At 45.7% G+C, this 15,289-nt stretch overlaps 1 protein-coding gene across 1 annotated transcript in view; it reads left to right on the forward strand.

The window, feature by feature from the left end:
• Positions 1-8,400: 8,400 nt before the first annotated feature.
• The window catches only part of TNKS2 (tankyrase 2), a 28,729-nt gene continuing 21,840 nt past the window's right edge, over positions 8,401-15,289 (forward strand). The window contains exons 1-5 of the mRNA XM_042863110.1: positions 8,401-8,602; positions 13,116-13,340; positions 14,314-14,409; positions 14,723-14,759; positions 15,064-15,139. Of these exons, the coding sequence (XP_042719044.1) occupies positions 8,401-8,602; positions 13,116-13,340; positions 14,314-14,409; positions 14,723-14,759; positions 15,064-15,139 (636 nt within the window). The remainder of the gene's footprint in view (positions 8,603-13,115; positions 13,341-14,313; positions 14,410-14,722; positions 14,760-15,063; positions 15,140-15,289) is intronic.

A 15,289-nucleotide genomic window follows, 5' to 3' on the forward strand; every position in this document is an offset into this window, starting at 1 on the left:
AGTGGGAAACGGAGCTCGCCGGACCCCGAGGCCACCCTGTAAGCAGGGTAGTGCCGTTTCCCTGCCCCTCTTCCTCCTCTGGCCCCTCGGCATCGTTGCCTGGTGGCGGCCTGTCAATGCGACGGCCCCGTACTCGGGGTGTGCGTCGAGGCCTCTGGCTTTACCTGCGAAGCCCCTTGGCGCGTTGAGGTCTGTGGCCTCCGTGCAGGCTAGGGACAGGTCACAGGCTCTTGTCTGTTGCCCGTGGCTGTGGGTTTATTCCCAGGGTTTGGCTGCGCTGCGTTGTCCTTCCCTTCTGGAAAGTCGTGCCTGTGTGCGTGTTCCCCTTCCTTTCCGTGTTTGTGTTTGTGGAGCGACTGAGCTTTCCCTTTAGGCCCCCACAAGGATGGCTGCAGCTTAGCTTTGGCTTCCCGGGGGGGAATGGAGGACTTTGGCGCATGCCGCAAAAGGGGTGTTCCCTCTTAGTCCCACGAGCGCAGCGAGTGTCCTGTCTTCCTCCTTTTTACTTAGTACAGATCAGAGCCACACGGTAGCTCTGTGGCCGAGGCCACCCTGTAGCCAGGGCTTGGGCCTGTCCTTGCTGGCGGCGTGACAGCCCCGTACTCGGGGTGTGTGTGTCCCAAGCCGCGGAGCCCTCTGTCCCTGAGCAGCCCGCCCACCCTGTAATCAGGTGTGGGGAGGCTGCGGCGTTGCAGCCGGCTGCTTTAGCCATCCAGCTGGTGGGAATGACCCCTCCCTGTCCCGTCAGAGGGTGCAGGTTGAGGTGCTGCTTGTGTGTGGAGTGACCTCCCTGCTCGGTGGGTCGAGGTTGCTTCCTAGGCTCCCAAAAACAAGACGTTGGTGATGTTGTGCTGCTGCCGGGCGGGCCAGCCTGTAGCTCAGGCATTGGCGGGAGCCTTGCGCTCCGCGGGGCTTCTTGGAGAGGGTGAGGTGTGGGGGTACCGTCCTGTAGGCAGGGCTGTGCGTGCCCCCTGTGTGTGCTTGGGGAGCTGCGTTCTGAGAGACCCCCCGTACTCGGGCGGGAATGTGGCCCCGGCCTTTCAGAGGCACGGGGCCGCAAGATGTGGGGTTGGGCTTGCGCCCTCCCTGGAATCAGGGTTGGGATCCTGACAGCGGCCTTTGGCCGTGCCGCCCCGCTGCCTGGCTGCTGAGAGTTGTTCCTGCCGCTGGGGGGGAAACTGAGCTCTGTGGCTCCAGGGGTGTCGTCCGCCCGCCTGTAATCAGGGTCTGGGTGAGTGAGCGTTTGTGCTCTGCTGGCAGCCTGTGTGGGGTGACTGCCCCGCTAGCGGGGTGTGGGTCGAGGTGCCCCGGACTGGGAGAGAAGGAGCCTCCCTCGGGCGTAGGGATGGGGGCTGCCCTGTAAGTCAGGGAGCACCTGTGCCCTGCAATCCCAGGCCCTTTGCAATGGAGCCAGTGGCTGGGGGTCCCCTGTAAGCAGGGAAGCTGACTCTTTGGCCACTGCTTTTTGCGTGCCCAGCCTCATTTGCCCAGTCTGCCCGCCTCTGTGATCTCCCGCGGCACCAGCTGGAAGTCCTCCGTGCGTCAGTGAGGTGAGGAAAAGCTGCTCAAAGTAGTTTTTGCTGGGACGAGTTTTGGATGGGCTGGGGTCGGGGGGATTGCAAGGCCTTCTTTGGCTTGGTGGTTGTGTGTTGAGTTCCTTTGCTTCTCTGTTTTTTCCATTTTCTTCAGTTGGAGGATTTTCTGCTTATCTTTTCTCATGCTTCTTGTTTCTGTTTCAGGTGCCGCTGCAGAAGAAGCGGCATGTGGAGCTTGGAGGCAGGGGGCAGCATTAAGTGTAAACTACTGGCTGTTAATCTTACGACTTATCTTTGGCCTTTGGTAGCCACTGTTCTTATGTGCGTGGAGGACTTGATTGCTCTGCTTTTGATAGTGTTATTTCCTGAGTATTAGTTTGTTTTTCATGTTGGTCTTCTGTTGATATCTACTATTAGTCTCCTTCATGTGTTTAATTTTGATGTTAAATAAAGTCTTTTTTTCTTTAAACCTCTTTTTTCTTACTGGTTGAATTTTTTGCCAACCTCTCTCACAGAATCACAGAATGGCCTTTGTTGGAATCGACCTCAGCTATCATGGTTCTCCTAACACATTGCCACAGGCAGGACCATCACCCTCCTTATTTGATAGTACACCAAGCCTTGATTGCCTGCTGGGACAGGGCATCCAAACCTTTCTGGGCTGCCTATTCCAGCACCTCACCCCTCTCCTAGTGAACAACTTCTCTCTGACATCCAACCTAAATCTTCCCTCTCTCAATTTGAAATAATTTCCCCTTGCCCTGCTGTTATCCATCCGTTGTAAGTGTTGGCTCCCCTCCTGTTTGGAGGCTCCCTTTAGGTACTGAAAGACTGCAATTAGGTCATCCTGCAGTCTTCCCTGCTTTTCTCGAGGCTGAACAAGCCCAGCTCACTCAGCTTGTCTTCATAGGGGAGGTACTCCAGCCCCCTGATTATCTTTGTGGCCTTTCTCTGGGCCTTCTCCCACAGCTTTCTGTGTTTTCCTCCCTCATTATGGAAAATCATACAAGCTGAGGTGAGGATATTGGTGGATTTTGGTGCCTAGGGCTGACCGATGTAGCACAGCTCTTCCCTTAATCTTGCCCATGTCTTGTGTCAAGCAGCCTCAAGTGCAAGTTTTCATCCAGGTAAGATGCCTCCCTTCCATGTTTGCTTGTGCTTAAGTCTTCTCCCATTGCATTTTTTTTCAGAGCCCAATCTAGCCAAATGCTAGACATTTGCATTTATGGGACAAGCGGGTTGTGCTCAGGGGTAGTTGTATGTCCCTGGTTCCCCATGAACTGTCAGTGTTGTTCTCTGCTGGTGCTTCATTCCTTCTCTTTTTTCAAACTGGTTGTTACTGCATGTTCTGTGATAACTTGGTCTTGATTGATGGGGTAGGTGATTTTGCTTCTATGATGCTGTGGCTAATTTGGTGGGTAGCTTAGTCATTTGAATCTTTTGGCTCTTTTCTCTTCTTCCTGGGTGGGGGGGAAGGAGGAGAGACCAGGACAGGGGATGCAAGTAGAACTAGCTGCTGTCTAAGAAGGAGAGGGGGGTAAAAAGAGCGTTAAAACGATACCAGCAAATGGGAAAGGTAGAAGGATAAGTCACCACAAAGGGAGTAGCAAAAGGTGTGATATGTTCTGATAATCATCTTAATGCTAAGAGTGCTACCTGAAGTTAAGTTCTGAATGTTCTCTGATTGCTGTTGTAAATCCAGTAAAACTTAAATAGGTGTAAGTACTCTGTGCACAAGCTTCAATAGTATTTCTGTAGCAATGCACAGGGATAGAAATAACTTTTCCAGTATAGATTTTCCTGAACAAGTATCTATAGCGTCCCACCTCAAATATGTGGATCAGCCAGTACCTTGCAAAGACATCTGTCTTTCACCTCCCTGCTTTGTTAGTTTATCTTTTCAAAGTGAAATCTTTCAGAACTTGCCATATGATATTCTTTTTTCAGGTAGAAAGAAGAAAACCACTTTTGCCTGTAGGTATAAAGAGCATGCTGAAAAGATCGTACTTTCAGACTTCTTGCATAATTTAGAATTTTTCTGGATCAAAGGCCAAACTTTTTTGAATACGGGCTAGAAAATGGGAGCATTAAACTGAGTGTATAAATTTCTATAGTCTGACAGTCTCAATGACACCTTCATAAACTAATTGCCTTAATTTGATGGCTTTTATTGGAAAAAGAGTTTATAATTAATAGGTCTTGCAAAGTTGGAGATAATCCTACAGAGATGATTCTGTATTTTCTAGTAGACTAGATAGAAATTGTGTGCAAGAGAGATGTCTACGTATACTACATATATCCCAGCTATGTATTTAGAGCCACATGATGCTAGGTATCAACTTACCAACTGTATGCTCCACTTACCTACTGTATGAAGTCTCCAGCATCAGCCTTAGGACCCTGGAAGGCATCACAGGGGTGAGCCAGAAAAACCCCACAGAAAATAAAGTAGGTACCAATAAGTGTTTCTCTACACGGATTTTAAATTAATTACTCTTGAGACTTTTCTGTGTCTAGCAGTTGAGATGCATTCCGAGTGAAATAATAATAGCTTTTACTTGCATTTTAGCTGGATTATTAAGACTATATAGTAATAAGTTGTTAGATTCATATGTTCCCCTTTGACATTAACAAGTTTTTGAGTGGAAAAAGATATGCCATAACTGGAAGTGCAACAAGCTTGAAATGTGTATCACAAATTATAATTGATTTTGCCTTGCATTAGTTTTGAGCTTTTACAGTACAAAATAACAACAGTATACAGAGTAAAATAATATGGTTTTCATTAAACCAAGTTATTCATGAAAAGTTGGGAAAAAAAGAAGCATAAAAGGTCTAAGTAGATGGCAAAACATTTGATCTTTAATAAAGAAAACTTGTTGTTTATCTTCTAATGAACAGCAGCATCCTCTACCATTGCAGCCTGTCAGCACCACACCGCTGTAACTCCGTCGGACCACTTAGTTACATATCTGTTCCTCTCCACAATACTCAGTTTCTGTGTTTCACTACCTCAAAAATATAAAGTTTTAAAATATATTTGATTTTGAATTTTTATGTAAAATATATTTCCATATAAAATATAATACTATCATTTTTTCCAGAACAGTATCTTATATTTTCCCATTTACCCTTATCTGCTGGTACAGCAAAGCTGGCACATACAACCCAGTAACTACAGAGAGTGACTGTGAAACTCCTGCTTGCTTAGGACAAGCTGCCGAAGTGCTTCAGACATGGGGTGAGAAGGGAGAAAGATAGTTCCTTTGAAACAATGGCTGCACCCACGTTCACTGTTCTGCAACCTGTACTGTTTTCATTTTGTGACATGTTCTTATTTCTTAAATTTACTGGTCCCTTATTTTGGAGAAGTAGCTTCCACTGAGAAATGCTGTTCATAGTTTTAAAAGTTTATTAATAGGCTACTTCTTTCTCAAAAAAAAAAAAAAAAAAAGTGTGTGTTTTCTTTATTGCCACGTGTTATAATTTCCTAATGCACAGTGTTAATTATTGTTGACTGTCCCTACCCAGCCATCCCCTTATCTTTCCTGCCCTCTAGCGACCAACCAGGCTTCTAAGTAAATTAAGCGCTCTTCAAAAATCATGTCCCAGTTAGGGCAGGTCATGCCACTAAAATAAATGTGCTGCATAGCTAGAGGCTACTACACAAATGACACGCACAGAATGGCCATCATACCACCATGAGTCTCTTCACTGGCTGATAGCAGTGGCATCAAGACTCCACTCTTCCTCTACAAAACCCCCTGCTGCACCCACTGGGTGAGAGCTGGTAAATATATTTCAGCAGTGGTGTTCTAACTCTATTGAATTTTACTGTTTATCTCACAGAAGAAACAAACATTGAAATATGATTTAAAAGTAGATTGATTTTACATGATGTGACCCTATAAAAGGCAATCGAGTCTGAAAAGCAAGTCTTTGACTCACTGAATGGCTAATCGAATCTTGCTCTTAGAGTACGTTTAAAAATAATTTTCCATTCGGAGTGTCCTGCTGTGGTTTTACACTCCAGCTGTTGGGAAACTGTAGTGGAAAGGGATGTCAGCCTACAGGTAACTTAGTGTAATGGTATGAAAAGAAAGGGGAGTTCCTCTATTTAGATCTAAAATAGCAATACATTTTATACTCAGGGCTTTTTCTAACTCTCATTGTTTTTCAGCGGCATTTCAGAGTGGTTTTTGCCAACGAAGCATAGGTAGAGTTCATACCGAACTAGTAAAATGAGTTCTAGTTGTAAACTTCTTTCAAGGGCCTTGGTAACAGGATGCATTCACACGGACACAGGTATTTGTTCTTCCACAGACACATAACCTCTTGGTCTGCTTTGAAGCAGAAGCACTGATACTAAGGAACATGATTTAGTGGGCAACATTGGTAGCAGGCAGATTGTTGGACTACATGATCTTACAGGTCCTTTCCAACCTTAATGATCCTATGAATTTGAACTTAATGCATTTGCTACTTCTGCCGTAGGCCTGAAGAAGCATCTATGAACTCAAAAGCCTGTATACTTTTTCCAGCAATGTTTTCTCTCTGCAGATCTTGTTTTCTTACACTTTGTACATCACGCTATTATCATGGGTAAAATGAAGAGCGTTTCTCAGAAGTATGCCTTGTGATTTCTGGCCTGCTCACAGACTGCCTGCTTCTTCCAGACGGGATGATGTGACAAATAAATACTTAAGATCTCTGAGAGGTACTCTGCCATGAGTCTCCCCAGCAGAAGACAGGTTCAGGGGGACCTGGCAGTGCCCATTCCCTGCCTGCACCACACTAGGGGCTGCCTGGGGTCCACTGGGTCTGACCCACACTACCTCTACAAACCCTGTGACCTGAAGAGGAAAGGCAGTGTGATGCTTCAGGGAGTAACCACAATTCTGGCTCTCAGCATTTATGTGCTCTTTTGTTATTTATTCTGTATTTCCTCAGTATTTTTGGACAACATAAAGCACCCTGTCAGAGGAAGAGAGTTTTGCAGCTATTTTTTCATAAACCCCCACCCTGCCTGTACCCTCAGTATTTTCAGCCCTGTTTGCCTAGCTGGAGTTGAAGGATACAAACCACGGTGCTGCAGAGGAGCTGCTGGGAAGCTCTGAGATGGCTGCAGGCCCACACACTGTATCTGTGACAGTTTGTGCCAGAGCATTATGACTGCATGCAAAGCTGCAGATGAATTATGTGTGTGACAAGCTGAGGAGGAACAGTGCCCACAGCCTGACGTTTTCATACCTGCGGAGCACAGCTAGCAAGTGGAGGAGAGCCAATGGGACGACACAGGGCTGCTTGTCACGGTGTGTGCTTGCTGTCACTGTGCTGGCTGCATCGTTTGGTCTCAGTTCTACTGTTGGCTGTGTGCCTATTTTTGGGCTAAACTACACAGCCAGGAGCACTGGACCTTGACCTCTTCCTGCAGCACCGCTGTGGCCTGGGCAGCTGGTACTCTCCCTGCAAAAAAAACATGGGCACAATTAGGGTTAGACATTAGCAGGGACAGGTAGTTTGGTCTTAAGTACCTTATTGCAGAGGGGGGTGGTGTTTAACAGAATGGAAGTGACTAAACGGCACAAATTAGCAGCTAGATCCCTTTCCTGGCTCTCAGGCCATTTAGTTTACTGCTGTAACAATAGCCTGCAAGTTCAACAAGTTTGAGGTACTTATCCTTCCTGCCTGTGGAACAGGAAGCTCCTGGCCCCTGTCAACTACCTTTTCCAAAGTGTTTTTGAAAGATTACAGCATGAGTGGAAAAATGCATTTCAAAATTACCTAATTAATCCCCTTCTAGTTAGTCCCAACTAAGCTCAGACTTCCCCATCAGGCTTGTTAGGCTTAAAAGAAAAAAAAAAAAAAAAAAGATACTCGCCATTCCTCCTCAGATCCTTGAACTGGCAGTCATGGAATCACGGTATCATATAATAGCTTGGGTTGGAAATGACCTCAGAGCTCTAACCCTGGTCAGGGCCCAGGGCCCCACCCGGCCAATCCTGATCATCTGCAGAGATGGGGCACACACAGCTCTCTGGGCAGCTGCACCAGGGCCTCACTCCCCTTTTGCCAGGATAGAGCAAACTGTTTAAGTTATATCACTCCTATTTCATAAGTATGCAAACACTTATTTTTGAGTAATGTTTTTTGTTATGTAAATAAATACTTCAGGATTTATTTTGTAATTGCATCAGGAAGTTATTAGCACCATAATGCACTCAACATTTTTTTGAAAAAAAAGTCCTTTATTAGCACATCCTAATTGACATTTCATTAAGTACCATGGGAACGCTTCTACAGCTGTGGGACAAATCATCAGCTCTCGTGAAGATTTTCCCCTAGTAAGGATCAGGCAGCACGTATCTGTTGTCTGTCGTGATTCCTGCCAATGTGTGAAAAAAACGTTGGAAAAACTGTTCTACCAGGAATGCAATGCCAGACTGTATTCATAGCGGTAAGAGCCTCTGCGAGGCAGAACAAGAGCCAGCACTACGGCCGCAAGACGTTCTTGCGGGGAAGCAGCACGAAAAGGGACATCGCAAATCCACCGACTACCGGTACCCGCAATCGTCAGCCCGCACAGCGGGAACAGACTCCCAGAGCCGCACCACCCCGCCCGCGGCGGCCGGCCAGCACCACGTATGGCGCATGCGCGCCGCCTCCCGCCCGCCCCTTCCCGGCCGCAGCGAGGCTGCCGCCGGCTGCGGTTGCGCGGCCGTTCCGCTCGGATCCCTCCGCCGCGATGCGTCGGGCCCAGTGCCCTGCTCAGCGGCGCGCGTCCGGGGCCGCCGCCTTGCGGGGCCGCGGCCTGTGAGCGGAGCAGGGAAGGCCGCTCGGCCGCCTTCGGGGGGCCCGTCCCGGTATGGCGGCGCGGCGGTGCGCGGGCGGCGCGGCCGCTTTAGCCGAGGCGCCGGGCTGCGGCGCGGCGGTGGAGCCGGCCAGGGAGCTGTTCGAGGCCTGCAGGAATGGGGACGTGGAGCGGGTCAAGCGGCTGGTGCGGCCCGAGAACGTGAACGGCCGCGACACGGCAGGCAGGAAGTCCAGCCCGCTGCACTTCGCCGCAGGTACGGCCTGTGGCCGCTGCGCCGGGGAAGGGCCGAGGGTGGCCAGGCCGCGCATCGCCGCCTCCCCGAGGCGCAGAGCCTGTTCGGGCCGGGCGGCGGGGCGGCCCTCGGCCCGGGTCTCTGCCGCCACTCTGCCCTGGGCGCGCTGCCCTGCCCCCGCGTCCGGCTGCTGGGCTCGGACGGGCCGGCGGCCTCCCGCGTTCCACGGGTAAACGGGACGGCCCGGCCGGCCGCGGGCCGCGGCACCTAGTGCCGCCTGTGCTGCGGCGTGTGGGCTCGGCAGCGCCGAGTGCTTCTGTAGTGCTCCCGGCCCATCGGCAGGCCTGCTCCGCAGCCTTTCGCCGGCGGAGGGTGCCGGACAGACAGCACGATTCCGAAGTTTTTTTGCATTCTTGTCGCTAACAAATAGACTTTGTTAATTTGGCACTTAGGCAAATAGCTGACATCACAGAACAACTGCTGTCTCTTCTGGCTGGCCGGAAGACTGTATACTACCTTTTCAGACAAAGGCACGATTGTGGCTGTTGTTTTCGTGGTGTTTCTCTGGTTGGATTGCGGCCTTAGTGGCAGGAACGTGGAGCAGGCAGGGTGCGAGGGCAGCTTTTAGCTAGGCATTGTGCATAACTAAGAAACACGTTTGTTTCCCTGGTGAATTATTTTGGAAAAGGTTTCTAGTTAAGGTGTCATTTTCTTACATTCAGTAAATTTAATGGATTTGAGTTCCTGAGAGCTGCTTTTTTCAGACAGCTGTGATTCGCAGATTTGGGAATCTTGGTCAGCAGGGGAGCCCAGGGGACAACATAAAGCATCCTGTCAGAGGAAGAGAGTTTTGCAGCTATTTTTTCATAAACCCCAACCCTGCCTGTTCACTCATAAACTGTGAACTTCTAAATGAATGAGACTGCCTAACAGCATTTTGTAGAAGTGGGTTGTTAGGTTGGATTTTGGGGTTGGTTGCATGTTAGTTTTGGATGTTGTTATTTTGTTGCTTGTTTTTGTTTTGTGCCTGAGGTGTTCCCCATAGGCAGTGACCTAGTTTGCCTCTCTGAACAGGGCAGATCTGTCTTGGTTTTAAAAACCGGGTCTTCTAACTTACTGAAAGCTTTTTTCCATTAAATAGGCCTCTAATATAAGGCGAAAGTGTGTGTAAGTGCTTTTGTCCATGCTTCTGTCCCCTTCAAGCTTGATAGAGAGAATTTAACTGCCTTTCTCATAGGCCTGTAGCATGTGCGAAAAGTTTCTAGCTAGGGCAGGATGTAAAATGCATGTGTAATGTCTTGATTAATGTGCTTCCGCTGCTTCAGATGGGCTGACAGCAAAAAGGGCTCTACCTGCAGTAGGCTCAACTTGGAAGTTGGTCATAAGCAACTCCTTGATTTGGGGGTTAAGAATGTTTTTGTTTATTTTACTTTTTCCATGTTATTCACAGTTTGAGTAATACCAACTTCTTTTGTCTCTGTTGCCCGAAGGAATTACATTCCAGGATGCAAAAGCAAAAGTCTGTTGTATTCTTGCTTTGTTTAGCCTAGGTGCGTGTTGTTAGAAAAAAATGTTACAAAACTTCTCTGACTAGTTTCATTCACTTGCAAGGCTTTGTTTTGTGGTTGAAACATGAAGATAGTTTTTGTGTTGCCTTTTTTCTCTTTCAGGGATACTCTGGGTTCTGAATTTGGTTCTTTTTTTTTTTTTTTTCTTTAACTATCACTGTAATGGGAAAAAAACACAAACACAAATGCTCTTTTTTTCCTGTGTGTCCTAAGTAGCTCTGCTGCTTTGCAGTAAGAAACAAGAGCCTGGCCGCCTCCTCTGCGCACATAGACACATAGGAAAGGCTTCTGCGTGTGGTGCCTTCCGGTAGGGATGCTCCCACAAGGCTGTGGAGAGCCCCTGTACCACACTTCATGATGAAGCCATGTTCCAGAAACTGGTCTGATGCAGACGATCCTCCATCTCCACTCCACCTTAACTGTGGGTGGTTTGGGGGTGTTGCTATTCCCCCAGCAGGGGGATATTTCGCAGCTAGGTTGGCTTTGCCCTGAGAGAAGCTATGGGTATGAATTGTGTTTGATTGAACCTACGTACTGACTGGAGGGCTACAAAGTGAATTCTCTACAACTGTAGTGAGGCTTGCCACAGCTCATTATGCTCATGTTGGTTCTCTGTGTTCAGAGCTGTGTGCACACAGCAAAGCTTTGATGGACAGGCATGTCTTCTATGCAAGAGTGAGTGATGTTTATCCGTCAGATGCGTAACTGAGGCAGAAAGTTGGATCAGAGGCTTTTCTAACCCAACTAGTAAAGTAGTTTCTGGAAAACATTTTATGGTACCAAAAGCGGGTGCCAAACAGTCTGTTGTCAAATAGCAGCAGTTTTGATATGTTTACAAGACTGAGGCACTTGTGAAAAGACTCATCTGAGTAGATCCTGTAAGAATTAGGCAAATTGTGGTTATGCCTTCACCCTAGAAACATGATTTCTGGAAATTTTGAAGATGTAAGAAAAATTCAGTGGAAGAACGAGAAATATGCTGCATATGATTTAATATGTAGACAGTGTAGCTCTTCAAGTATATCTTCTACAGGAGCTGATTTTTGACATATAGTTCTATAGAGATTGCTTTCGTAAAGGTGCTAGCAAACTAAAGTTTGAATAAATGTGTTTGTCCAGGCAGGTATTGAGTATGTGCACCTCCTCTCTGGGCAGCCTGTGCTCTGTCACCCTCGCTGTAAGGAAGTTTTTCTTGTGTTCATGCAGAACTTTATGTGGTCCAATTTGTGCCTGTTGCCCCTTGTCACTGGGCACTGCTGGGAAGAGCCCAGCCCCCATCCACTCAACTCCTGCCCTTCAGATAATTGGAAGTTGATAAGATCTTCTCTGAGTCTTCTCTTGTCCAGGATGAAGAGCCTCAGGTCTCTCTGCTTTCCTCGTGGGGCTCCAGGCTTCTGTTTACTGTCTGTCTGGGAGAAGGAGTCACTGAAGTCAGGTTTAGTGAGGAATGCGGTATGAGAAACTTCAGCTGTGATGAAACTAAAACTGAAAAGTTCTGTTGGAAATAAAATGCTGGCGCATCTTGTGCGTCTGTGGTTCTCTCGCTGGAACTCTGTGCAGTGGTCAGGAATAAATACCATTTTAGCTTCTGATTTCCTTGACTCCTGGCTGCCTGCTGAGGCTGGGCAGGTTGGGTTGTAACAAAGATTAAACCCACTGGCCCCGAGTGTGCTGCTGTTTGCAGTCACACAGTGATTTGTCCTGAGGGAAAAGCTCTCACGAGGAGCTTCATCCCACACAATTCTTGATTTCCCCTGGAAAATGGTTTGCAACTCTGGTTTTTAAAGGAAGGAAGGCCAAGTCATGTGCACAAGGGGTCATTACCCAGCAGGTGCTTGGTATACCAACATGTGGCTCTTACCTTTCCTAATAAGTTCGTGACTCAGATGGGTCTTCGTGAAGCTTTGAGGGAATTTTGTAGCCTGTGTCCCTTAGAGCATCTCTGTGAAGGCATGGGAGCAGCGGTTCTGAGTCGTCGTGTCCTCTTAACAAAGGTCCTAGAGAAAGCATGGGCACAGTTGGTAGTAGTTTGAGATACTGGTGTATGTGCCATTACATAAATGTGCAAGATACAGCTGAAATTAAACAGTAGTAGCTATAGAATTGGCTTTAAAGAATCCATTATTTTACTTATGATGCATTGCTACCCACAGATGGGCCTTGTTTTTGTTGTCCACTAACATGAATGACATGAGTAAAATTGCCCCTGAAGGTATAATAGCATTTCTGTGCTTCAGATCAAGCTTTTGTAGTCACGTAATGTAGACTTTCTGGATATCCTTAAAGTATGGTTGTGCATGCTTATCATAAATGCTCTCAGATAAATGTTTTACATTCCTAAGGATTTTCTTGAGAGAATTTCAAAGATGAAAACAGTGTGTTCATTATGCTAATGAACCTTCAGAGAGCAGGTAGCCATACTGCTTGTTTTAACCTGTGAGTAACGCTGCATGTTTTTTCAAACAAGCCATGTGAAATAATTTTCAAACTATGTTATATGGTTTGTTTATTTTTACTTTATATAACTTGTGCATGCACAAGCTCACCACTTCTGCTCCCTGAGCTCATCTATTGGTCCTTCTGCAGATGTGCTGTGGGGTGGCAGAGTATCATACAGAGTAGTATTAGCTTTAATGGCCACATGAAGTGACTGAAAAAGAGGATTTGTTGTCAGTAGTCTGTCCTTTTGTTATGCTTTCAAGAAGCAGTTCACTCGTGGGAGCCCTACCAAGATATTCATTGTTTTAGTAATCTTGAATTTTACTTTTTTACTGATTTTAATAAAATAATTTGGGGTGTGTTTGAAAATAACCTTCCTTTAGTAAGAAACACCAGCTGAGGTCTTTATTTAGAGTGATTGCTGTCATTTAAATACGTTTCAGCATGGGTGAGAGGGACGGGGGTTTGTCTTTCCCTGCACCTTTCTTTCATCCCCAGCACATGAGACAAAGCTGTTTCTCTTCCAGGTTTTGGTCGGAAGGATGTAGTCGAATACTTACTGCAGAGTGGTGCCAATGTCCACGCACGAGATGATGGAGGCCTTATCCCACTGCACAATGCTTGCTCTTTTGGTCACGCCGAAGTTGTCAATCTCCTCCTGCGGCACGGTGCGGATCCTAATGCTCGGGACAATTGGAATTACACTCCCCTTCATGAAGCAGCCATTAAGGGCAAGACAGATGTCTGCATTGGTAATTTTCTTGCACTTCTACCGTGACTTGTTTTCTTTCACTGTAAAAAATGCGATGTACTGTATTGTAAAATGTAAAAGATAACCTTTTAAAGATTATTTTTACTTTATGAAGCCATGTCTGTAAGGCTTAAAAATCTCTGATAAACTTAAATTCCTGCCAGTTTTTGGAGAAACAAATTGACTATAATTTTTAGATCTGTCTTTGTTAATTGCCCAAGTATAATGATTGACATTGAGGGAAAAGCACCTCAGAATGATCTGATAGATGTAGATATTCTTCTGCTTCTGCACAGCCTCTTATTTTGCTTTCTGCTGTTACTCATAGTGCACTAAAAATAACAAAACTTTTCAGTAATGAGCTAGTTCTGTCTCTTTTCATAGCAGTCATGTTAAATGAGCTGAGGATATAAATAAAATTTTAACAAGTTGAGCACGTGAATATAGTTGTGTGTATTGACTACACAATTCTTAAGAGAGAGGAAGAGATAGAAGTAGAGGTTGAGAAATTAGTGTTTGGACTGTGTGACTTCCTCCAGTTTACTTTATTCAGGAGCACGTCTGGAGAGCAGTATATGTAACATGGCCTGTTTGGCCCCAGTATCTGTGCAAGGTCTATGAAGATGCATGGCTTGCTACTGCTGTGTGCTATTTAGGGAGCAGTCCCCTGTGGTTTTGAGGCAGTATGCTCTGGACCTGTCGAGAAGGAGGTGCTGGTTTTAGGGCATATGTCAGTCTCAGGTTTTCACTGAAATTGCTTCCTGCTGGTTTCTGATTGTTCCACCTCTGTTCAGACTTTTTTTCCTCATGTGTTTCACTAGTTCCCAGGTGCCATTAAGGAATTCTGACATCAAAAGGTTGAAAGGGGAAGTTGGGAACAATGATGGCTTTTTGTTGTTGCTTGTTGCTTACATTGTCTCATAAGTCTTGTCTTGTCAAATTGTTTTCTCATGAAATACTCTTGCATTTTGAAGTATTGCTGCAGCATGGTGCTGAACCGACCATCCGGAACACAGATGGAAGAACAGCTTTGGATTTAGCAGACCCATCTGCAAAAGCAGTGCTGACTGGTACGTGATAATCTTTAGATTAACTAATAATACTCCAGTGATTGTAATACAGTATCTGTGTATTCTTTTTCCCTCAGTAACTTTAACTCATTTCTGTTTTAAAATTCTAGATAGAAATTCCTATATGGCCTTATCATGTTAACAGGATGCATTTCGGATAAATACTTTGTTATAACAGTTAAGAAATAGCATCACATTTTTAGTACTTAGCTCCCTGCAGCTTTGAAAGAGGATAAACTGTAAGCCTCAACTCATGAACTTAAATATATGGATATTTATTTAATAACTTTAGAAATTCTCTTCTATCTTCCAGGTGAATACAAGAAAGATGAGCTCTTAGAAAGTGCCAGGTATGTGTTTTTATGGACACATCTGGAACTTGGTTACTTTTTTATAACTCTTTAAAGGTTTTCTGTGTAGTGAATATATACATCCATGAGTTGACATTCCGTCTAGGTAGTAAGTTTTGGCTGTTTCTATTAATAAAGCTACAAAAATAACTACATAAACACTTTTTTCTTGCTTTGCCTACTGAAACAAATAATAAACATAACTTTAGATTTGCAGAATGTTATAGCAAGGAAAAGTATGAAACCATAAGCTGCTAACAATTTTAATAAAATAACTCTGCCTATTTCATATCTTGTTCTATAGGAGTGGAAATGAAGAAAAGATGATGTCTCTCCTTACACCACTGAATGTTAACTGTCATGCAAGTGATGGCAGAAAGGTATTTTTCTTTAAAAATGCAATTTAAACTCTGTATCATAAACTGTTTATCATTTAGCAGTCATTGCTTGTACTGGCTGTCTTAGTTCCACCTTTTGCAAGCAACATTGTTTGTCCTGGCAAAGTTCTTAGAAATAAGGCAGTCTAAAAC

Source organism: Lagopus leucura, unplaced genomic scaffold, assembly GCF_019238085.1.
Source record: "Lagopus leucura isolate 7727_CA_CO unplaced genomic scaffold, USGS_WTPT01 Super-Scaffold_739, whole genome shotgun sequence".
Classification (NCBI taxonomy): Eukaryota; Metazoa; Chordata; class Aves; order Galliformes; family Phasianidae; genus Lagopus; species Lagopus leucura.